Here is a 24225-nt window from a genome sequence, read left to right as displayed (position 1 = left end):
AGCGCTCTCCCTGTTTTTTTGTATGGGATTAGGCAGAGAGAGCGCTATATACGCTCCGCGGATAGGGTATAAGACTCACCGATTTAGTTTGGCAACTGGTGTATTGGGGCTCTGTAGCATATAAGTCGGGCCGACGAATACTAATTCTTGCAACTTCTGTGTGTCAAAGAACCTAGAAAATAATAAATTTGTAAGAAAGACGCGCAGACGTGTCTTAATCGAAAGCGGGTGCCGAACGGCATGGAATGTATGGTATCGCGCCCGCTGCAAATGCAAAACCTCTCTATATAAATTGTGTAGTAATTATATAATTGAGAAATACAGAGACTCCAGAGGGTATTATTTAACAATACGATCAAAAGTATAGGTACTGCTCTACGTGGAATAAGTGTTACAGCAATACACGGAAGTTGATAACATTACCGAATAAAGTTCACGATTTGAATCGTTAATACATAAACGAAATGTTTAAAGGTAATCTACTTTCTCTTGAAAGGAAACCAGCAAACCAAACCGGCCCAGTGCGAGTCAGGCTCGCTCAACGAGGGTTCCGTACTACAGTCGTATTTTATCGACATTTTGCAACGATAAATCAAAAACTACTTACTACATCTCGTTCATACCAATTTTCGGTGAAGTTTGCATGGTATTGAACAAATAAAATGGCACTAACTTAGTGGTACTTTAGCACCAATGCAACCTCAGTGACGTCTGGATTTCAAACGGGTCGTTCATTAGCATCTAAGAGGTGGCGCTGATTTATTTGGTTCCAAAACCGTAAAAAATTTTGTTCGCTTGACCATATCTTGTCATATCGATGGTAATGTTAGAATATTTAGACTGAACCTAGAACGTAGTAGTACCTAGTAGTTACGAAACTAAAAACCTAGACTCTAGATACGTATTCAGGTGTACAGGGACGGCTAGAGGACACGCAAACGTCTGTATTCCAGGCATTGATATCGATTACCTGCCGTATCTGAGACAAAGGTCTCGGACTTTATTGCGTGACTGAAATGTAGGTAATCTCACCCCGGCGGCCTAATACAATATTTAAGTCGGAGATACCTCTAACTTCGTCTCCCCTTAGCTATTGACGTAGGGTAAGGGCGTTTGTGCACACATCCGTATTCGGTTCGTATTCGTGATTCTTCGAAGTGGCCGTCATAAAAATACGTAATTCGATTCGTATTTTTTTGACGGATCCGTGAAACCACGGATGAGTGCACAAACGCCTTAAAGGACACACTTACGTTGCGCTGCGCGACGCGGTACGTTTATTGGGTATTTGACTCCAATTTTTTTATTACTCATTATAATCTAGATGATGCCCGCGACTTCGTCCGCGTGGATTTAGGTTTTTGAAAATCCCGTGGGAACTCTTTAATTTTTCGGGATAAAAAGTAGCCTATGTCCTTCCCCGGGATGCAAGCTATCTCTGTACCAATTTTTGTCATAATCGGTTGAACGAATGACCCGTGAAAAGGTAGCAGACAGACAGACAGACAGACAGACACACTTTCGCATTTATAATATTAGTATGGACTAGGATAAAATTAATTAAATCGATCAAATAATAAAATAGTCATAAGCATTTAAATATTTCTGATTAGACAGAGATAGCGATATAGAATTATGACTAATTCCATAGTAGCTTCGTGCGGTTTCATACAAATTTTTGTTTTGCGAGAAAGGGAAGAAGACCCTCCCACTCCAAAATTAAAATGCCTGTAACTTTGTAGATCTTTGTTGGATTTTAATATTTTTTTTTGGCGTAGGTACGTCATTATTTTTATCCCAGTTTATAATAAAGTAATAACTAATAATATTTGTCAAATTCAAAAGTAGTACAATACCCAATTATAGTTTATATGAGTTTCTATTGAGAAGCGCACTTGAGCGCGACGCAGCGCAGCAGATGTAATTTAAATATGAGTTTGAATGCAGCAAGACGCTGCTGCGTCGCATCGCGTCATGCAGCGCAGGGTAATAGTGAAGTAAAACACTTGACCAGGTTTGTATATTCGAAGCTGCCCCGAGAGCCATTAATATTTATACTGCATGCAGCATTCAACACACAACTCAAAACATTACAGGTTTTTTTTTTAAAGAATATTAGCCATGTTAAACGACTAATATTCCGCTTTTCTCTTCAACTAAGCGTCAAGCTTGTGCTAGGAGTAGGTACGACAATAGTGCAACGGGCGGGGTTTGAACCTTTTTCGGTTTTCAGTCCACTCCTTTACCTGTTGAGCTATTGAGGCTATAAAATTACAGGTATGGACACGGCTTTATGAATTTACTTTATTTTCGGGACGTCCAACATTTTGTATTGTGGCGTCTTCAATGACGTCAATCGTTTACGCATGATTAGATCTGCAGCACTGGTGCCACGATGGAACCCGTACCTACTCGTCAATAACGCGATATTCCAAGTTTTCCATTTTGTAAACTGAGTGACGCAAAGAAAAAACCAAAAGAGGAAAAAACAAATGAATTGGGGTTTTCAAAACACAAAACCATGAGTAAATAGCTGTATAAATTTGAAATTGGAATCCCTAACCAAAGAGGAGATATTTGAGATCAAAGTGGCCAGTACGATAAAACGCCAATTTCATATGTAAGGACCTAATATTTAGATTAGGTATTTCGACGAGCACTTTTTAATTCTTTTGTGATTTGATCACAGCTCAAAACATCACAGGTATGGACATGGCTCTATGAATTTACTTTATTTTCGGGACGCCCAATATTTTGTATTGTGGCGTCACACGAGTAGATATTATAGACCAGAGGGGAAGCTTCACACTAGCTCACGCACACCACGACGTGCCACGGACGCTCCGTGCGCCCAGTTTGGCGGCAAACGGAGCGTCCGTGACACGTCGTGGTGTGCGGGAGCTGCGCTAGAGTGAGTGAACCTACAGCCAACCGCTAGTATGAAGCTTCCCCTCTGGTCTATATATCTACTCGTGTGGTGGCGTCTTCAATGACGCATGATTAGATAGTTACACGAATAATATGCAGCGTTACTAGTTATACGAAATTACGTACAGCTGACGCAAATAATCTCATTACACTAGTACAGCATAAATAGCACGCTTCATTATGTAAAACTTATCATCATTAGTAGATTATAAAACCGTAATTTTTAATGGTCTCGATAATTTTTAGGGGTTATTCCACCTTCCTAAATCCTACGTCAACTTTGCCATTCAATGATACTTTGCCCAAAAAGCAATTTATAAGCAAATTCGCTTTGTAATTTTTTTTTAGTATCATGAATGGCAAAGGTGACTAGTTTGACAGTAACTATACCATTTAGGACGTAGGATTTAGGAAGGTGGAATAAGCCCTTTTGGGAAGCCCAATATTTTGTATTGTGGCGTCTTCAATGACGTCAATCGGTTACGCATGATTAGATAGTTACACGAATAATATGCAGCGTTACTAGTTATACGAAATTACGTACAGCTGACGCAAATAATCTCATTACACTAGTACAGCATAAATAGCACGCTTCATTACGTAAAAATCATCCTAAGTAGATTATTAGAAAACCGTAATTTTTTAATGGTTTCGTTATCTTATCTTTCTTTTGTATCGCAACTGTAAAACGTAAACTGAGGTAACGCAACTAAAGAAAAACATTTTGAATGTTTCAAAGTTTTTTTAAAAAGTATGTTTCTATATTTTAAGCGCAACGCAAACCTTCTGATTAGAGTGGAGTCGAGGCGCAGCGTCGTTTTTGATAACAACTTAAATTCAGCTTCATTTGCTTTGGCATACGGTTGAAATTGGTATACACAAAACACGGTAAATCCAAATCTTTTCAGGCATTTAGAAGTTATGTTGGAATAAAGAAACTCGCATCTAAATATATAAAAGGAAACGGTGACTGACTGACTGACTGATCTATCAACGCACAGCTCAAACTACTGGACGGTTCGGGTTGAAATTTGACATGCAGATAGCTATTATAACGTAGGCATCCGCTAAGAAAGAATTCTTGAAAATTCATTCCATAACTGGGTGAAATTACCACTCTATACATTATTTATAAATTATACTAATTATACTATTATACTAATTAAACTATTTCATACATCTTTAGGAAGGCCATATTTGCTCTATGTGTCAACCGTCACGACCTTCTAAGTCCTTTCTCAAAATTTACTCATTATACCTACGAAGTAGTAGAAAACACAAGTAGGCAAGTATCCAGCACAAAATTCAAAGTTTATTCTCCGAATTACGAAAGTAGGATTGCAACGATTTATTACAAACTAGCTAATGCTCGCGACTTCGTCCGCGTGGACTACACAAATTTCAAACCCCTACTTCACCCCCTTAGGGGTTGAATTTTCAAAAATTCTTTCTTACCGGACGCCTACGTCCGGTAAGAAAGAATTCCCGATCCCCGAAGAGCCCGATCCGTCCAGTAGTTTGAGCTGTGCGTTGATCAGATCAGTAATTCAGTCAGTCACCTTTTCCTTTTATACATATATTTATACTCATAAACATAAACAGCTGTCGGTAACTGGTACCTTCGATACGGTATCTCAAGTATTCGGATTCCGGAAATGTCAAGGCAGCGAAACGTAGCAAGCAGTACCTATCTCTACCTATTCCGTATTGCGTTACTGAGACTCTATTTATTTTTGCTTCCTTAGAATAATTTATAAGGTTCCGTAATAAAACGAGGAACCCTTACGTTACGATCACTTTGTATACGTTTTGGTACGAAAAAGCACGAACAATCCCGATCCTGCAACTGGATTCGAAACGACTAACTTACATCCAGTGAGAGCGCTCCCATACTACATAGCCGAAGTTCACGCCAGTCAGGGAACTTTTTTTTAATTTATAGACTAGCGCTTAGCTGCAATCAGACCTGGTGGCAAGTGATGATGCAGCCTAAGATGGAGCACGCTTGCCTAGAAGATCCCTAACTTCTAACGAAACACCGCGGCTTCTGGTAGGCGTCAAATATTAGTACATTGTAACGCACTCAGGTAGCCCTACTTTTCTTAGATTTCACGTCACCATAACCTAATATTTGACATCAATTAGGATCAAACCGAGAGTTAACTCACTCTGGTTTACTTTGACATAGCTGTTGAAAAACCGGAATCGTCCGTGCCTTTTCGCACGTGTTCGCACGAACGAATTACGTATGGAAACATAGAAAACGCAACCGAAGTGAGCGCGGCCTTATAGTTTCGTCCAGTCCGTTTGTCCATCAACTGTCTGTGTCACAGCCATTAAAAAAAAAGACCAAGTGCGAGTCCGACTAGCGCACCGAGGGTTCCATACACGGCACCGTACGGGAACGCTAAATCGCTTGGCGGCACAGCTTTGCCGATAGGGTGGTAACTAGCCACGACCAAAGCCTCCCACCAGATAGTTTTTTGGAAAAACTATCTGGTGGGAGGAAAAAGAAATAATGACCACCAAACCACCGAAGAACCTAAGTTGTTAGCAACTAGAATAGCTACGGTACGGAACCGTACCTTATGTGTGTTCTGACACGCATTTGACCGGCTTTTACGTTGACGTCGTCGAATATTAGTGAAACACTAACAATAATGTTGTGTGACTTAGGCAAGGCAAACTTATCTAATCTATGTCCACATTCCCAGACATAAATATTATGACAAATAAACCCTTTCTTAGAAGTGAAGATGACCTAGAACTTTGGAGAGAAGGGAGTAGGAACTATAAAAAATTATATTTGTCTGTATGTTTTACCTATTGTACAATGCATGCATATTTCTAGGCAATGCATGGCGTGATTTCTAATTATAAAAATAATTGACTTTATTACCTGTTATCATAGACTTTTAAAGTCTATGCCTGTTATCTCCCAAATCCATAATGATCCAAATAAACATCTAAATAAACGTTCCTCCTAGTGTTGGAAACAATATGCAGAGAAACTTTCAGCTTTTATAAAATAAGGAAAGTCTGGCACGCGCTGGCTCTTAGGCCATTAATTAGCAGGGATGATATAGAAATAGGAAAGAAAGATTTTTTATTCTGTCTGCTTTCAAATGGTCAAATTAAGCTACCACTATTTCGAAATGGCCTCCACAATAAACAACAGACACACAACAACAGCCATCGTAGCAGACGTACAACAGACATCTATGTGAACAGAAAGAAACCTAGGATAAAAAAAAGAAGATAGATAGAGATACTCACTGTGGTAGGACATAGTTCATGAAGTTATCCAGGTCCTCCCCGCAGTTGTCGATGTAAATCTGCAGTTTCCTTGTGTACTTCCTGAACAACCGAGTCACAAAGAGGTTCTTCTCCAGATGCTTCACTCGTAGCTTCAGTGTCTCTCTGATGGAAAAAGATGTACTTGTAGATTATAGGGCTATACAAATATAAACCATTATTTTTTTCCATTACACAAAAAACAGTTTGTAAAAATTAGAGATGGGCATGATTGCTGATTTTAAATCATTTTCACTTGGTGATATATTTTTTTCACAGCGATTTCACAGACGATTTTTCACAGAAAGTGAAAATTTAAATTTTTGCACTTAAAACCGTTTGCTACGTTAATTAACCAAGGAATTATGATCAAGATCAAATAGCGCATGAATAGAGCGGATATTTCGCAGGTTTGTTTTCACGGAAAGTGAATTTTCGCAATTATGATTCTAAGTGCGACTCCGCTTTTCGTTAAACGTAGCAAACGATTAATTAAACTAGATGGCTTTCTCTTTCTTCGCTCGTGCGCTCTTTAACTAGGGTCGATGACCGTGCGCGCGCTAAATTTAAACAATAAAGCGGAGCTATAAACACTAAAATGTAGGTAATAATTTTCAAACTTTGGCTTTGGCATTTAGTATAGCCACTCCACTATAATGTGTCTCTAGCCATACTAAATGTATGAACCGATGTGCTTCTGGCGCGTCACGACACGTAAATATGTTTCTGCCTTTACATTAATTAGAAATTATATTAGTGGTATAATAGTTGCACTTTCTCAGTGTACTCATCAGGTTAATTTTATTATGTAAGTTATTGTAAGCCAGGAATGGCTGAAAGCATAATTTTAATGTGTTTGAAAGCAAAAAAAATATCTAAATGTTCTTTTATTGGTTGCATAATAGTGTCGAATTTATTTTTATATATATTTTTACTTTGAGGAAATTGTGTGCAATCAAATTAGCACCAGTAACTATTATCATCATAATCATGATCAACCCATCACCAACCCACTATTGAGTATCCTCTCAGAATGAAACAGATTTAGGCCATAGACTACTACACAGGCCGAGTGTGAAATGGCAGACTACAGACACCTTAGAGAACATTACAATGAACTCTTAGAAGGTTTCCTGTTAAAGCAAGTGATATTTAATTGTTTAAAACACACATAATTCCAAAAAGTTATGGATGTGTGCTTGGCATCAAACCCTTTGAAGTTTGGACTCCTGAATAGAAAGCTGATGTCTTTAATCAGCTGATGGCTTTCAATGCTCTCAGTAACTGTTGTAAGGATGTCTTACTTTCGTCCTTCATATAACAAGACAGCGCTCCGCCAGTGGCGACAGGTGGACAGTGCAGCGAGTGCATCCTCCGTGCTCAGATGATCCAGCACGCATCTGAGCGGGAGGAGAGGCAGACTGCCCCATCCCGCCGACATCTGCCAACAAAACAAACACTCATTTGCAATCCTCTTCTTTTATTTTTGACTGGAATGCAATCACAGCCTGGTGGTAAAGTATGAGCCATCTAAGATGGAAGTGGGCTAACCTGGAAGGGTATGGCAGTTTTTATTGAACCCATACTTCTATAGATTTTTTTTTAAGTTATGAGAAATCTAATCTAAGATGGAAGCAGACTACCCGAAAGGGGTATGGTAGTTTTTTATTGCATACTCCTAAAAATATATTTTTTTTTTCTATAAGGAGTGAAGTACTGATCAAACAAACTCTTATTAAGTTACAATCACTAAAATATATCTAAAATGACAAGCTGACTGACTGATCTATCAACGCACAGCTTAAACTACTGGACGGATCGGGCTAAAATTTGGCACGCAGATAGCTATTTATGATGTTGACATCCACTAAGAAAGGATTTTTTAAAAATTCAATCCCTAAAAGGGTAAAACAGGGGATTAAAATTTGTGTAGTCCACGTGGATGAAGTCGTGGGCATAAGTTAGTTTTCTGAAAGCAATAATATAAATGGTAGGTACGTAACTAATACCTATTCTGCCTTGATTGATATGTAGGTAATATTGTAAACACACAAACAAATCAAATGTTTCTTTTCATGAAAACATCAAAACATAACGAAAAATCAGCTGTTTATCAGTTAGCTTACAATATAAAGGCGTGACGACGTAACAGCTGTTTTATAGAAAGTAGGCTAAATAAAAAATCTAACTGCGTAAAAAACATTGTTGACTCAATGCATACGAAACTATGCATAATTTGAAATACTAATGATTAGAAAACACAACATTATTGAATTGGGATCTGAAGAACAACTACAATTTAATTTTTAAGCAGAAACAAAGGTCACATTTAACTTCGATACATACCTTCGATTGTTTAGATTTTTCTTACGATGCCTAACGCTCAATTTCTTTGGTGAAAATTATTAACACACAAACGTATTTATTTATTAATTATTAGTGCGAAACACACAAGACGAAATTAAAAATCTGCGAGGCGAGACAAAATAATGAATTAAACCACCCAGTACCCACCAACTTCGAAGTCACAGAATACCTACTTTGTAATATATTCGAACTTCGAAGTAAAATATGACGGAATTTGAGAGTTGTCAGTTGAGTTTTGACATTTGTTTTTGACACAAGGAGGGAGGTGGATTAACCCAACATCCCAACATCAATCATTATTACAATCTCAATTGTTGTGATTGGCTGAATTTGTGCGATTCTTGCTGCAACAATGCATTGTAGAGCGAGCGTTAACCAATCAGAGATGATTGAGATCATGACATTGTAGCTGTCATTCACCAATCGCTACGCATACGATTGACATTGACGGTGAGAATTGCTTTCACAGATTGCTTTAAATAAATAAAATAAACCGAAAGCCACGAAGCAAAATAAGAAGAAGAAGAAATAAAAAATAAAGTATAAAACATATTTCAATATAAAAGGTTTTCTCTCATGAGTATTATTGAAACGGGTTGTAAAGTTACGGGTTACCTTTGAAATCATTTTTAAATAAAAACTTAATTTATAGCTTGGTAACATTTTAAAATGGCGGCCAAAAATCAATTTTGAAATGAATATGAGAATGACAGATGATTGTTTGATTTGTTTGTCAGCGCCACACCGGTGATTTGTATTAAATAATATTTGATAAAAGTAAATAACCAATTTTGTAATAATATTCACAATTCATAACGAGTTTATAGTCAGCCATCGGGTGCAGTATTTAGTGCAAAGTGTTGTTTTTTGTATCAGTGCGTAGTTGCAGTTTCTATTGTGATCGATGATGTAAGCTTGCCGAAGGAATTCGTACGCGGTTCATTGTTTCGTCTTTTTTGGATATTCGCGATGGAGGGTGATAACGTGGGTATCGGTAATCATGAGAAGGAGGAGCACGAGAGCAGTTCCCATTCCACGCCGCACGAGCACAAATCTTTTGCTGAATTCGCGAAGGATAAATTGGACAGTGGTGAGTTACTTAAACAATATATTTGTACGAAAAGGCTATAGTGATATCAGTAAAATGGATCTATATGATATTTAAAGACTCGTTTTTACAAACTCACAAGCCCTAAAACTAACAAAGTCGTCAAATACTTTGTACCAAATCTATAGGATTCAGTGTAACAACTTTTGTTTACAAACTAAATAGGTATGTTATGTATAAGTACTTTTATTGCTCTTTAAATAATTAATCCTTGGCCTTGATACAGTACGCGCGGCGAGAGTTTGGCTTTGACCGTTATTGCGCAGAAATCAGAAATTGGGTATCAACGGGCAATTAGTGGGGTGCGGGGCGGGTGTGTAGGCGCACGCGGTGCTCTGATTGGCGCTCCACTGCTCCAGTCGTTCCCTGCCTCTGTTTGTACAATCACGTTCACAAGTGAATTGCTATTTTCGTTAATTGTTTATTATATAAGAATCTGAATAGCACTGCTGCTAAGACTTTTTTTTAATGTTAACTTTTGTATTTAATAATTATTTTAAGTTTTCTTTTGTTTGTATGTACCAATTTTACATGTATCTTGGAATAAATAATTTTATTAAAAAACAATTATTTAGAATTTTCATCGCTGTCTCTGTAAACTTTAAAAGGAAATAAACATTTTATATAAGTAAAATAACTATCAATAGTTTTAATAAATGAAGAAGTTTATCTATTTCGTATTATTTTCTAGCATTATTACCACTGTACATGAATTTTGACCCACTCAAATATCCAACCTGGTACATAAAAAAGGAAAAGTATTGTGTGCGTGACAGTACCCATGCGCAGTAATCCCCTCCACCCGAAGGTCAAAGCCAAACTCTCGCCGCGCGATCTGTATGAATCAATCATTTCACTGATGTAATGTATAAAATCCTTTTTAGGCTTTACATTTTCTTGTATTTTCAACATTCAAAGTAAGATTACTATACCAAGTAGGGTATCATATTAGAGGTATCATATTCTAAAACAGATTTTTATTCATTTTCACGCCTAATAGTTTTTGATTTATTATGCTAAATGTAAAAAAATACCACTCTAGTATGGAACCCTCGGTGCGCGAGTCTGACTCGCACTTGACCGGTTTTTTATTTTTTATTATTATTTCTATCTATATTATTAGCTGTAACTATTATCACTAGCTGGCAGAGAGCTGCGAAGACGTCTTCCAATGGCAGGTCAGCTGGGAGCTCACCTCATGCACCCGAGACGATTGCTGCTGCACTCTACGCCCACACAGCAGACAGATGTTGTCCTCACATTTCCAAAAGGTAAGTACAGCTGGCAAGAAATATTGTATATCAATCTTTAAAATGAGATTTCGGCTTTGTAGAACTTATCTCTCACTCATACCTATGTGATGTTTTGTCGGTCTCAACGACTGCTCTATAAAACCGCTATCTCTTTCTAAGGTTGATGTACATTATTTTCTGGTGCATACTGTTAGCTTCGTTCAAGCCCTGCACAAGTTGTAATTGTCAGTCAGTATTCTTTTGTCAGGAAAAGTGCTTTTGACTGAAGTCTGCAAAATTGTATGTGGCCTAGAATTAAGTCTGAGCACCGCTGCTCCGAACAGTTTTGTCTTTGTCCTACATTTAACCCTATGGATTATTTTGGTAAAACTGGAAGCCAGAATCTTGGAGACGAATTAAAGGAGATCCTAAGCAAAGGTCTAGTCAGTAGGTGAAGCTGCACGAAGGGACAGCAAAATGATCCTTCTGATGTTGCCCATTAGAAAACTTAATAAACTTAAAATCTTTGTTCATTATCATCATCACTATCATCAGTCATCACCACCTAATAACTTTACCATCGAATCATATTTTATTTTTCACAATAGCAGTTACTAACATTAGTTTTTAAGTGAGTCTGTCTACTAACAAATTGAGCCATAGTTGCTTTGAATAAAAAGATTTTATTTATTATTATTTTCGAAAACAAACTGTATGATGATGATATTAATAGGGTATTTTACCCTTTTTTGATAAGTGTTTTAATTTGATCCTAAAGTGATAACAAACTACCAAAAGTTTATTTGATAGATAAGTGCAATAAAAATACATCAAATTTCGCCACGAAAACGCTACCGGCCATCTTTTTCGTGAGCTGTGGTGACCTCACACGGATTGGTAAGCATCAGTGTATTCTTAGTGAAATACATTACAATGTATCATACAATCCATATGCAGTGGCGTGCACAGGATTTGAAGCCAGGGTAGGCATTATTTAGGCAGGAACCTGTTTACTGGCAGGTCACAATGAAAAATATGCATTGAACTATTACAACTGGGGTAAGCAGTGCATTTATGCCTCTATGACCTGCACGCCACTGTCCATATGACATCACAATCGGAATCAACATGGCGGATACTGCATCATGCGTTTTGGATATTTGTGGAACAGGTAAAATCTCTGGTTAGAGATAAGCATTTCCAATGTAATTTAATTAATTATTACTTTATAACTACAATTTTGGTACATGAAAAATAAAGTGAAATCTTTAAAATGAATTATGATATTCATTATATAATTTTATAAACTGAAATTAACATTTTTCGATCGCTTATTGCTAATACTATCTTGTTTATACATTTTTTGATTTCTTCTCGCTTGGTGTAAAATACCGTACGGTATCTGAATATTAAAAAAAAACCATAGTGAAATAGTTCCTCTCAAGCAGCAAGCTACTCGTGCGAAGCCGAGAGGATCGGTAGTAGATTCTAAAATCATGATCAAACAAGTAGATTCTTCAATTTTCTCTAAATACAATACCTCAGTAGTCTGTAGGTACGTCACAATAAGGGTTGCTTATAAATCAGGCCGGGTAGAAGTTGGCAAGGCAATTTGGCACGTGAACGCTTATTTAACTTTGCCATTTCACGACGAATGCAGCAAAAAGATAGGGAAGACAAATTGAGACTAACTTTTTGTTGTGTGTTGTTATTATTTTCTACTAATAACTTATTTTGTTTGACCCTGAATAAGAGTAAAAGCGAATAGCCATGGTGTGGGCCATTTTTTGCGGTGATAGTCTAGTGGTTGAGGCGCCGTCCTATTGTCATCGCTCGTGCGATGATGCGTGCGTCCGACGACAATGATCGCGCGTCCGTGCGTTCAAACAGTATTCTACTGAATGTCCTATTGAAGATCGCGCAATCATGCGATGCGTTCATATTGTCTTTCATCGCACGATGAAATCGCATCGCATCATCGCGCGAGCGATGACAATAGGACGGCGCCTTTCAACAATCAGCGTCTACGGCGCTGAAGACGCGCGTTCCTAATACGCGCGTCGTCTGCGCGTTAAAAATACGCCGTGTGCTTACGCTCTTAGACGTCGGCGTAATATTTGAGAGGTCTTCTTCTTCTTCTTCTTCATTCTGGGCTGGTTTCCGCACTTAAACTTATTTGAGAGGTTTCGTGCCTCAATCCTGGGCACGCTCCTCTTACTTAGCTACGTGCGTTTTAAGCAAGTAAATGTCACTTGCTTTAACGGTGAAGGAAACATCGTGAAGAAACCTGCATGCCTGAGAGTTCTCCATAATGTTCTTAAATATTTGGTTAATTAATCTACCATCTCAAACCCAATCCCTTTTATTAACGATCGCAAAATTAAATAAATATTCTTTTATTAGGGACCATAGTCCAAACACAGTACACAGTACAAAACACATCATAACACAACAAATAGCATGATGATGATTGCCTGGTCGCAGGCCTGCCGGACAGCATGCTGCTGTGGCTGCTGCAGAAGCTGCGCGGCAGTCGGCCACGGCTGCGCGTGTGCGTGCGTCAACACGCGTCCTCGCAGTGCGCTGCCTTCTACATCACTGCTGATGATGATGTGTGAGTTCTTCATATATTCTCCCTTTCTGCTTCTTCTGTTTTTTTAAATAGTCACCTGATGTTAAGTGCCCATGAACATTTGCAGCACCAAAGGAACTGCCGATGCGTTTCTGGCATTAAGGAATGTTAGTCCGCCCCTTGAATAACAAACACCATGTTGTAATCTAGTGGGAACAGCGCCGATGGGAGTTGGTTCCACAGTTTGCATGTGTGTGGAAAGAAGGATCTGGCACAACGGACAGTCGAAGTGCACCAGACACCCAGGTGGTGAGGGTGAAATTGCTTACGGTGGCGGGCGGTGCGGTTGTAGAAAAATGAGGGTGGAATGAGGTCAAAAAGCTCTTCAGAGCACTCCCTATTATAAATTAGATTAAATGGAAAAAACTGGCTGAGCTTTCAGTTGCCCACAAGATGGTGTAGTTGTATTTGTATTGTTATATATTGAAACTTTTTATTATTTGAAAAGAGTAACTGCTGATTTTCTTGCCGGTTTTTCTCAGTAGAGAACAGCACAGGCTTAGTTTGAATCTACCCGGAAAAACTGGACTTGAGAATAGCCACATTATAACTCGAATTAAATCACACCAGAAGGGGCAGCATTGGAAGACCCCCCCACTAGACGGACGGACGACATCAGACGAGTCGCAGGGAGCCGCCGGATTCAGGCGGCGCAAGACTGTGGCGTGTGGAAGTCCCTACAAAAGACTTATGTCCAGCAGTGGACGTCTATTGTTTGATGATTGATGATGAACTCACATTATGATTATGTACCACTATTGAACACAAGCAACTAATCCTAAAATGGAACCAAAATGATCTTTTGTTAGTACCATATTTCACATATTATTGTGATAGGTATGTGCTTAAATAATTTCTTCTTCCCAACAGTCTCTTACAAACTGCAGAAGAGATCCACCTCCCGATGTTGCTGAAGCCAGAATTTGGTGGAGGGTACAAGGAGTTCACTGTGCGGGACATGCATTGCTATCAGAGAGTGAGTTTTATTCATGGTCTACTTCGTGATATACTTAAGTAATAAAAAAACCGGCCAAGTGCGAGTCAGGCTCGCGCACCGAGGGTTCCGTATTACAGTCGTATTTTTTCACCATTTTGCACGATAATTCAAAAACTATGATGCATAAAAATAAATAAAAATCTGTTTTAGAATGCACAAGTAAAACCCTTTCATATGATACCTACCCCACTTGATATAGTTATCTTACTTCGAAAATTGAAAATACTAATTATTAGTTCATGACCACAATTTAATTCTTTTTAGTGTGATGTAACCCTAAATTCACGATTTGCAAATTTTTCCCCTTACGTCTGCTATAAGACCTACCTACCTGCCAAATTTCATGATTCTAAGTCAACTGGAAGTACCCTGTAGGTTTCTTGACAGACCGACAGACAGACAGACAACAAAGTGATCCTATAAGGGTGCCGTTTTTCCTTTTGAGGTACGGAACCCTAAAAACGACATCCCATCGCACACGAAGGGTTCCGTATAAGATAACGTACAAGATATAGGTACCTAACACTTTTATGTAGAACACTGCAAGTTTCGGTCTCAACCACAGAGACAATGCTCTACAAGTCTGCTATCTCCTTCTAAAGGTACATTACTCTCTGCCGCGTACTGTATTTTAAGTAAATTATTTTTTGCGTAAACAAATTTTTTTGTGTGATGTAACCACAAATTCAGGACTTACGGATTTTTGCTGATTGCTGAAAAGGTTTCATTTTTCTGGATATACGGAACCTTAAAAATAAACTGTGCTGATACTACTGCCAATCCCACTTCTGATGATATTTCAGCGTTCTTCATGCGGTATTTAGTCACGCGAAGAAAGCTAAAACTTTGAATTTCAAAAGTGTTGTTTGTGTAACCTATATATATTAGTGTTTTGTATAGTGAGAGACTCGTTACAAGGCCGCATATTAAATGTTGCCCTCAAAAGCTTGGGGTGTTTTGACATGCACCTCACTGAATACCGTTGCTAATTAGTGTCTCGCTAGCCTGAAGTTTTGAATTTAGGAATAGGTAGCGATTATGTTGTCTAAAACTGTGTATTAGTTACGCCCTTCATCTAAATATATAAAAGGAAAAGGTGACTGACTGACTGACTGACTGACTGACTGATCTATCAACACACAGCTTAAAGTACTAGACGGATCGGGCTGAAATTTGGACTTAGACTCGTTACAAGGCCGCATATTAAATGTTGCTCTCAAAAGCTGCCGTTGCGTTGTTTATTAGTGTCTCGCTAGCTTGTCGTTTTGTATTTAGGAATAAGTACAGATTTTGTAATCTAAAACTGCGTATAAATAATGGTTTAAAGCTTATAAATAATGGTTTTAAGCTTATTTCGTGGTTTAACGACATATTTTACTGTATATAACGAACGGGTACATACCACGATTAATTTTTGTTTTTATTTGTCGATATTTCAACCCGATTGCATGGGTCGTTTTGATTAAGGCCCGTTTGGATTTAGGTTTTTCAAAAGTCTCGTAAGAACTCTTTGTTTTTCCGGAATAATAAGTAGCTTGCCTTTGTCTCTCTCCGGGAAAAAAATCAATAAAAAAAAATCGGTCTAACGGTTGGGCTGAGAAAACAGACAGTCACACTTTTGTATTTATAATATTTGTATGGAGTATGGACGTGGGTAAGTGGGTACAGCAATTTACTAGCAATGTCTAGACCACATAATTTTCTTTATTTTTCTAGCCTGGTATAATAGGTACATACCTATCGATATTAATTTCGTTTCCAAAAACTTCTGAACTGAGCCAAATCCTAAGCATTTCTTGCTGAATCTCGCAAGATTCTAGACATTTCTTGCTAAATTTCAATTCGATCGATTCATTACACGACTCAAGGGAGCGTTAAATCCGTGCATCAATATTTGAAGTGGAAGAAATTCATCAACGAAATCGCCGGACGCCAACTCGAGTCGAGACCTTCTCAGGTCAAGATCTCCGCATTGTTTGTTCCCTACTAGCTGATGCCCGCGACTTCATACGCGTAGATTTAGGTATTTTAGATGTACATTTGAAGTAAGTAAATAAGACATCGAAAAAATAAGAATAAGAATATTATATTTAAATATAAACAATTTAGTTTACAGCCAGTTCCAACAGCGGCGATGGGTGGATGATAATGATGATGATGATAAATTACTGCGTATTTCCAATAGTTTCCTTGAATACTATTTAGTAGCATTCGACCTGAAAATTGTTTAGTTGCGTGCTAACCAAAATTCCTTCAAGTCGCGTCGTCCCAAATATTTCACCCACATAGCTTGCTACATTTGGAATCCATTAATAAAATAGTATTGTTACGAATGGCCGATAAATTAGAAGAAAATAAATATTGAAATCTATGAATCTCTCGTAGTAACTAACTGAAAGAAATTGTTATTTGTGACCTTTGGATAGGTATGGTTAAAGTTGATCCCGTAGGTATTAGTCAGCTATACGCATGGCTTTAGCCAGGGGGAGGGTTTTGGGGGTCCAACCCATTTAAAAAGTGCTTTAAGACATAAAATGTTGTTATGGCCGAGCTCGTTTCTCTATCGCTTTAAATTTTTTCTGTTAAGTATAACAGAAAAAATTTCGCTCGCTGCGGTTGCACTTCTGTTTATTTTTGTATTCTCTAATGTAAAATTAAAAAGTAAAATTTCTCTAACCAAGTACCTAAGTATTTACATCAAGTCGAGCAAAAGTGTGTTTCTCATGAACGGATTTGGTAAGGCCCCACTACCTATACTTAGGTGTTTAACAGTTCTGTATGAATGTCGGTTCATCGGCCAACCGCCAAAAACTTGTAAGATTTTAAAAGAGGTGCCCGTTGTCTTCTTTGCGTTCCGCGTGACATAGACAAAATGACGTCATGGCAAATCTAATATGGCGGATAAGAAAAAAGAACGGTGCTAAAGAATTGTTTGAATAATGGATATCATTGATCGTAAGCAAGATATTTATAATACAGAATACATTTTTATAGACAGTCATGCTGCTTCCATATATGTATATACTGTATACAATATGGAATATTATGAATTATTCAACTTTACCCATGCTTGATATTCCGCAACAAAGCAATAGGTACCAATCAGATATTCCTTTGTAGTAAAATATGAGATATTTAGGTATAGGGTGATACCAGAGTGAACTAGAGTGAGCCAACTCTCGATTTGATCCTGAATCGACGATATGATAAATGTTAGGTTATTTTAACGTAAAATCTGTTTGATTTTCCGGGATTAAAAGTAACCTATCTCACTCTCCAGGTCTTTCACTGTACCCATGCAAAAAATCACGTTGACACGTTGCTGTATTGCGACGTGATTGAAGGACAAACCAATATCCCAACAAACATACACTTTTGCATTTATAATATGGGTAGTGATATAGCTCAACCGATACAGCCTAGATTGACCGTGAGATAAAATTGGCGGATTGTTAGTAACTATTGATTTTAGTTTCGTGCCATTCTACCATTCAAGCTACCATTAGGTATTCTGTATACGGAATTGAACACATTTGTCATAGGTAACTGCTAAATGACACTTTGTAAAGCACGTGTTTACGTAAACCTTTCTTTACTTGTTCCACGTTTCTTATACTAGCCGCTAAGGTGTAGAATGTGATATTTATTTTTTACTAACTGATCCCTGCGACTTCGTCTGCGTGGATTTACATTTTTCAAAATCCCGCGGGAACTCTTTGATTTTCCGGGATAAAAAGTAGCCTATGTGTTAATCCAGGGTATAATCTATCTCCGTTCCAAATTTCATACAAATCAGTTCAGCCGTTTTTGCGTGTTTGAGTAACAAACATCCACACTTTCACATTTATAATATTATATTAGGATTTTTGTACCAAAAACATTAACAATAAAGAGATAAAGAGAGTAAAAGTGGACAGGAAAGCACTTATCTCTATAAGAGATCTCTACCAGTGACCCTTGGCAGTGCGAGAGGTTGTAGAGGGAGTAATAATAATAATAAAACGTTTATTTTTCAATCATCTAGATTACACACATACATTGATTTGATCTTGAACAAATTTGCGTGCTTGTTGACATAAGCATATACAATATTAAAAATGGTACAAGATCAAGAACTGGCTATCCTAGCTAGATTTTTAGATCTGTGTTAAGGATAGGAGTGGAATAGATATAAAAAGTAGATAGAAAATATTCGCGAAAAGAACACAAATAGATACTATGTAATATTATATAAATATACCTACATATATTACAACAACTCTCATAAACATACAACCTTATTACAAAACTACATAATATATACTATATTTAATTGCTTAAAACTTACATACATGTGAAAAGTTAGAAGAGAGTCCGGGATCGAACCCCCGACCTCTCGAATAGATTCTATAGAGCCTTAACCAGTAGGCCACCATGGCTCTTTAGAGTGAACATGCATGTCTAAAAAAGGAAAATGGTTTCTCTTTACCAGGGCTGCTCAGCAGCGGAATTACTCAATTCGCAAGAACGAGGTGCGTTGGTAAAGCACGTGCTCGAGTCAGCACGCGCCGAGCCCGGGGACGAGCATGCTCTGGAACCCGCGCTTACTCTGCGACCCGGACAGAGCATTGGTAAGATAATAATTCATACTATATGTAAATGTGAGAGTGTGTCTGTCTATACTAGGTATAGCTTTTCACGCCCCAACAGTTAGCCGATTTTGATGAAATTTGGTACAGAATTAACTTACGACCCGGGAATGGACATAGGCTACTCTTTATCCCGTTACCGTACTCTTTCTCTATAAATAAAAATGAATCGCTGAATGTGTTGCTAAGCGCAAATCTCGAGAACAGCTGAACCGATTTCGCTAATTCTTTTTTTATAATATTCCTTGAAGTACGAGGATGGTTCTTACGGAGTGAGAAATTTAAAAAATTGCCTGAATAAGTCTAAAAACAACACTTTTCTATATTCCCATACAAAAGATTCGTAATAATACTTAAAAGTCAATTTGAACTTTAATACAATACCAAAAGTTTAAGTGTTAGTGGAGGGGTTCCGGGAAGGCAAAACAATTGAGTGACGTTAGTATCGTATAAATATTAATGTCAATATTTGTCAATATTTATACGAAGGTAACATTACTTAAAAGTTGTCTGTGGAAAAAATGAAAAAATAAAGAATCGACTGTTAGGCGGTACGAAGTTCGCCGGGTCAGCTAGTTATTAATAAAACATGTACTGAAAATACAATGCTTCATAATTTCAGGTGCAAATTATTATAACCGACAGGATTACCACTTACCACCGGGAACAATAAATATTAGATAGAACGTTGCTAATTTGAACTGACAGGATATAATGTTTTCAGTACCGGCGTGCGTAAGTCGCGGCGTAGTGGCAAATATGTTCCCATTACACGAGCGGACAGCTTTGGAGAATTTGCGGAAGAAATGGGTTAAGACGCTGTTCACACCACAGCCCTTGGGTAAGTTACTGTTAGATATAGGTCCCGGAAATTGCTAATGGGCGCCATTTTAGTGACATCAGCACTAGACTAAAGTTTCGAGCTGATGGCATATTTTAATTTCGGCTGGCGTCAAAATTACGTCATTTCGATGTTAATGCGACATGGTTTCAGCGCAATAGATATTTGTGGGACTTTTACAACTAATTTTTTAATGCAAAAAACCGCATTAATATCGGTCCAGCAGTTTTTCAGGAAAATCAGTAGCCATATTATAAATGCAAAAGTGGGTTATTTTGTTGGTTTGTCCTTCAATCACGTCGCAACGGTGCAACGGATTGACGTGATTTTTTGCATGAGTGACATAGGCTACTTTTTGTCCCGAAAAATCAAAGAGTGCCGACGGGATTTTAAAAAAACCTAATTCCACGCGGATGAACATTTTTTTTTTAAATTTATAAACTAGCGCTTGGCTGCAATCAGACCTGGGTGGCAAGTGATGATGCAGCCCAAGATGGAGCGCGCTTGCCTAGAAGATGCCTATTCACTCATGACTTGAAGGTACCCATATTATAATTGGAGGGGAAAACTGATGCTGAAAGGGTGTTCGAATTAGAAATGAGGAGGCAAATCGCTTCGTACGTATCCGTAGTTTCGAGTCTCATTTAATTTAATTTAATTTCGAATTTAACTAGCATCAGCTAGTTAAGCTATAAAGTTTCGAACGTACAGTAAGGCCTCGCTAATCCGGACCCCCGCTAATTCGGTGATCTCTGTAATCCGGACGGACGATTGGGTCATGGAGTCGGTGTGCGGGGGCGTTCGCGGGAGAGGAGGCAGATGCGGGGCCGCCCGCGCCGCCAGCCGCTTGCCATATTCTGTCCTTAGTCTTTTGTCATTCACCCTGCGTTTGTAATTTTGTACATGTACCTACATTTGTATTTGTTATATTTTATTGTAATTAGTTGTTGTTATTGTAATTAATTTAAGAAAATAATGTTAAACATATGTTCTACTACATTAAAATATTGCATACCACAATCCGGACGTCTCGATAATCCGCGAAGTGTCTTGTTTTTGCCTGTTCGGATTAGCGAGGCCCTACTGTAGTTAAACTATAGAGGTCTATTTTCAATCGAATTCAAGGTATAACTTTTCTACTTCCAGATGAAATCAGTGAATATTTCGGTGTAAAAATAGCGATGTACTTCGCTTGGCTCGGGCACTACACACAGTCGCTAACGGTGCCGGCCGTCGTTGGATTTGTATTTTGGGTAAACTGCTTTTGGTCTTTCGAGACCTAATGCCTCAGCAATTAGGCCTTACAGCCTCAATAGCTCAACCGGTTAAGGAGTGGACTGAAAACCGAAAGGTCGACGGTTCAAACCCCGCCCGTTGCACTATTGTCGTACCTACTCCTAGCACAAGCTTGACGCTTAGTTGGAGAGGAAAGGGGAATATTAGTCATTTAACATGGCTAGTTAATGAACTCGACAGTAATTTTGGCCCATCGAGAATTAAAAAATGTATTTGTTACTAAGATACAGTGATAAATAAAATCAAGCAAAACAAAACTAAAAAAAAAAATATAAAAATATAGTAAAAAACAAATAATGACATTTCATGTTCAAAGGGCTTTTGAAAGTAGTTTCGATAACTGCAAAGTTTCGCTACTAAATGGCATTAACAGTCGCTGCAGTACTGAGTGAACATACATATCACTCGTCACTAGCAGCAAGCGTACCGTAGCTTAGTGGTCAGAGCGTCGGGCGCGATCCCAGGAGACGCGGGTTCGATTCCTGCCGGTCCGCAATTTTTGATATGTTTTTAAAATTATTTAAAACACAAAAAACTTAATTTGTACAGTATTTTTTTGAAGATTGGTACTGACTCTGATCGCAACTAAATAATAGTATTTGCATCTTTTTCTTACCAATGTAATGAGAAAAGGACAGACAAACTTAGGTGAAGACTTCAGGTGCCAATATTATAAAGAAAAATGATGCAGATACTCTAAATTTAGTTAAAAACATCAGAATCGAGGTCATTATCACTAAATTATTTAAGTCTTTTTTATGTTTTTTATTACATATTTTTTTTGTACAGGTATGGCTGGGGACAGCAAACGATTACTGGAAGGACATAGCCTATGTGCTGTTTTCATTATTTAATGTTCTATGGGCGTGTGTTTATTTAGAGACATGGAAAAGGTATTCATTTATTCATTTCAATAAAAAAAAATAGATTTTGATTTTAACTAAATGTTATAAGTTATCTTTATTATTGTTTCTCTTTGTAGATACTCCAACGTTTTGGCGTATAGATGGGGTACTTTAGATCAAAGGGATGAACTATTGGTGGAGCCTCGACCGCTGTTTCAGGTATAGCTGAATCTAGTTAAAACGTATTGTTTGAAATTATGTATTTCAACGACATCAAACTAGTCGCAGGGAGTCGCTGAATTAGGGCGGCGCGGCGCAAGACCAAGGCGTGTGGAGGTCCCTTTTTTCAGCTGGTATAAATGCTATTACGTCATCCCGCACAAGGGCGGGTATGTGGGACTCACTGGCAAATTGTGTGGAGGTCCCTACAAGAGACATATGTCAAGCGGTAGACATCTATCGGTTGACAATGATGATGTATTTCAAATAATTAATTATTAGTTTAAGGACCCGTTTCACAATCGCCAAATAAACTTTATCTAACGGATAAAGGGAAACGCCCATTCTTGGCCAAAATTCATCCAATAATGTTATTAATACTAAAAAAACTTATTTAATGACAGAAATATTGCTCGTAACGGTTTGTGCGTAACACTCCGGCGTAATTAAAAGACACTCAACTAATTCCGCTCGTAATGACTATCTTGGCAATGTAGGTATTGCAATAATTCTTACTGATAAAACAAACAAACAAAAAGGTTTATAAAAGTTCCTCCGAGTTCTATGTCCAAAATTGTGCTTGTTTTTTTTATGTGATCTCAGTCTTAATGCCTTTAATTAATTTCTTCGATATATGCACTTTGGCCAAAAACCCTTTGACGAATGGGCGTTTCCCTTTGACATTTTGTAGTCACAATGTTGAAACAGGCCCTTAAAGTGACTAATAATGTGATTTTCAGGGGGAAATGGGTACAAGCGAGGTGACGGGCCGGCCCGAGCCGCAGTACGCGGCGTGGCGACGTCGCGTGTGGCGACACTGCGTGTCTCTGCCCCTCATGTTGCTATGTCTAGGGGTCGCAGGGCTCGCCACCTTCGCCTTGCTACGGACACAGGTGACGTTACTGAATACTTCAGACTTAGGGAGAAATAGGTGTAAGTGAGGTGATGAGTTAGCCCGCGACGTCGCGTGTGATCAGACTGCGTGTCTCTGCCCCTTATGTTGCTGTCTGATGATCGCGGGCTCGTCACATTCCTCTTGCTATGGACACAGCCAGCGCACTGGCTATAATTTTTTTGTTTTTTTTTTTTTTAAATTATAACTTGTATATTGTTTGTTATGAATAAAGTTTTTATGATTTTATTTTATTTGAGCAAGTAGTAATTTTTTAAGGGTTTTCTGATCGCATAAAAGGACTAAAGTGCGAGTTTTGAAACTAATTGGATATTTGACTCCAATTTTTTTATTACTTTATTATAAACTAGTTACTAGGATAAAAATAATGACGTAACTGAAAAAAACTAATTAAATCGATCAAATAACAAAAAAGTTAAAAGCATTTAAATATTTCTGATTAGACAGTGATAGCGATATAGCATTTTGACGTCACACCGTCGTGCGGCTTCATACAAATTTTCGTTTTGCGAGAAAGGGACAGAAGACCCTCCCACTCCAAAATTAAAATACCTGTAACGTTGTAAATCTTTGTTGGATTTTAATATTTTTGTCAGCGTACGTCATTATTTTTATTCTAGTTTATAATAAAGTAATAATATTTATCAAATTTAAAAGTAGGAAAATACCCATGTTGTTCGATGTATTTATTGTGAGCACAAAACACCGATATTAAGCTGTCTATGTCTTTTATTTTTACTTTCACAATAGTTTATTTGTTTGTTGTAATCACTGGCGATTATTAATGTAAACTTATAGGTAAAAAACGTATGCAAAAAGAAGATTTATATCAAAAATTAGTCCGTATATATGCAAGGTGTTGAATCACTTGTTCACGTCTCCGTTCCGTCTAATGTCTGCCGCCCGCGCCTTCGTGCGTCGTCGG

General features: G+C 37.9%; 2 protein-coding genes across 8 annotated transcripts in view; one reads left to right on the top strand and one right to left on the bottom strand.

Moving 5' to 3' along the window:
• The window catches only part of LOC117984073 (F-box only protein 33), a 28935-nt gene extending 20179 nt beyond the window's left edge, over nt 1-8756 (bottom strand). Inside the window, exons 1-4 of one of the 2 annotated variants that reach the window (XM_069499985.1) lie at nt 8653-8756; nt 7527-7665; nt 6205-6348; nt 80-172 (exon numbers count right to left, since the gene is read on the bottom strand). In XM_069499985.1, coding sequence (XP_069356086.1) covers nt 80-172; nt 6205-6348; nt 7527-7663 — 374 coding nt within the window. In that variant the 5' untranslated portion in view covers nt 7664-7665; nt 8653-8756. Of the gene's footprint in view, nt 1-79; nt 173-6204; nt 6349-7526; nt 7666-8568 lie in introns of both variants that reach the window. The other variant, XM_069499986.1, reaches the window with a different exon arrangement.
• Nucleotides 8757-9283: 527 nt separating this feature from the next.
• The window catches only part of LOC117984072 (anoctamin-8-like), a 31295-nt gene continuing 16353 nt past the window's right edge, over nt 9284-24225 (top strand). For all 6 annotated transcript variants that reach the window (XM_069499958.1, XM_034970721.2, XM_069499957.1 and 3 more), the window contains exons 1-10: nt 9284-9679; nt 10840-10968; nt 13414-13543; nt 14432-14537; nt 19030-19168; nt 19911-20027; nt 21174-21280; nt 22113-22216; nt 22306-22387; nt 23128-23280. In XM_069499958.1, the coding sequence (XP_069356059.1) occupies nt 9559-9679; nt 10840-10968; nt 13414-13543; nt 14432-14537; nt 19030-19168; nt 19911-20027; nt 21174-21280; nt 22113-22216; nt 22306-22387; nt 23128-23280 (1188 nt within the window). In that variant the 5' untranslated portion in view covers nt 9284-9558. The remainder of the gene's footprint in view (nt 9680-10839; nt 10969-13413; nt 13544-14431; nt 14538-19029; nt 19169-19910; nt 20028-21173; nt 21281-22112; nt 22217-22305; nt 22388-23127; nt 23281-24225) is intronic.

The sequence above is a fragment of the Maniola hyperantus genome, chromosome 7, assembly GCF_902806685.2.
Source record: "Maniola hyperantus chromosome 7, iAphHyp1.2, whole genome shotgun sequence".
NCBI lineage: Eukaryota > Metazoa > Arthropoda > Insecta > Lepidoptera > Nymphalidae > Maniola > Maniola hyperantus.
Note: the sequence above shows the minus strand (reverse complement) of the source record. Positions and strands in the feature narration are given on the sequence as shown.